This window comes from Fulmarus glacialis, unplaced genomic scaffold (genome assembly GCF_000690835.1).
Source record: "Fulmarus glacialis isolate BGI_N327 unplaced genomic scaffold, ASM69083v1 scaffold21341, whole genome shotgun sequence".
In the NCBI taxonomy this organism is placed as follows: Eukaryota; Metazoa; Chordata; class Aves; order Procellariiformes; family Procellariidae; genus Fulmarus; species Fulmarus glacialis.
The window spans coordinates 1106-2086 of record NW_009191155.1 but is presented as its reverse complement, the minus strand read 5'-3'; the positions used below and the strand labels follow the sequence as shown (position 1 = coordinate 2086).

The 981-nt window shown below is 65.9% G+C and overlaps 1 protein-coding gene across 1 annotated transcript in view; it reads left to right on the top strand.

Annotated features, from left to right (window-relative positions):
• Positions 1 to 2: 2 nt before the first annotated feature.
• OTP (orthopedia homeobox) overlaps positions 3 to 981 on the top strand; it is a gene marked incomplete at its 5' end in the record, with an annotated part of 1615 nt that continues 636 nt past the window's right edge. The window contains one exon of the mRNA XM_009586592.1: positions 3 to 198. Coding sequence (XP_009584887.1) covers positions 3 to 198 — 196 coding nt within the window. The remainder of the gene's footprint in view (positions 199 to 981) is intronic.

The following is a 981-nucleotide window of genomic DNA, read 5'->3' as shown; positions in this document are numbered from 1 at the left end:
AGCCTACGGGAGCACGGGGTCCCCGAGCTCCCCGAGCCCCTGGGCAAGAGCAAGAGCAAGAAGAGGAGGAACAGGACGACCTTCAGCACGTTCCAGCTGGAGGAGCTGGAAAAGGTTTTCCAGAAGACGCATTATCCCGACGTCTACGCCCGTGAGCAGCTGGCACTGCGGACGGACCTGACCGAAGCCAGGGTGCAGGTACGGGCACGGGGCCCTGGCTCCCGTCGGGGGGGGGGCGGGCCGCCCGCGCGTTTTTCCCCGGGCGGTGCTGGGCAGAGCTGGAGGATGCTTTTTCCTCCTCCGCAGGGTGTTGCTGAGTTAGAAGCTGTTTTTCCCAGGAGGATTTTGCTAAGCCCCGGAGGGAAAATCCCAGCCCAAGCGCTCGCTTCACCCACCGCCACGGGGTGTGGGTGCCGGTTGCCTCTCCCAGCTCCCTCCAGTTCTCCCCTTGTCCCCTCTCTGCAGCACCCAAGGGGTGGGAAGAGCCAAAATTTGGGAGGTCATTGCCAACCTCCCCCCCCAGCATCCCCTAACGTGATCCCCCCCGTGCATCCATCATCCCCAGCCTCCTCCAGCTCAGCTCCCTCCAGCCCAGGGATGGAGCTGCCATCCCAGGAGAGGGGTCCCCGGGGGCTCAGCACAGATGGGGCTGAGAGTGATGCATCCCGGGACGTGGGGCAGGATGAGGCCCTCCTTCGCCGTCCCGGCTCCGCTGGCATCATGCCTGCGTCAGGCCAGCGAGCTCCTTCCAGGGGCGTCTCCGTGTGGTTTGAGGCTCCCGGCGGGAAGGGGCGGCTGGAGTGGGGCACCTGATGGGGAGGAAAGCAAAGGCGGGGGGGTAATGAAGAGAGCAGGGAGCACCCATCGGGTGCTGGGTGCCTCAAGTCACCGAGTCCTGGGTGCTGCCCTCTCCGTGGGGCAGGAGCTAGGGACAAGGCACAGGCAGGGGACGTGCAACCCGAGCCTGCAACCACCCCACAC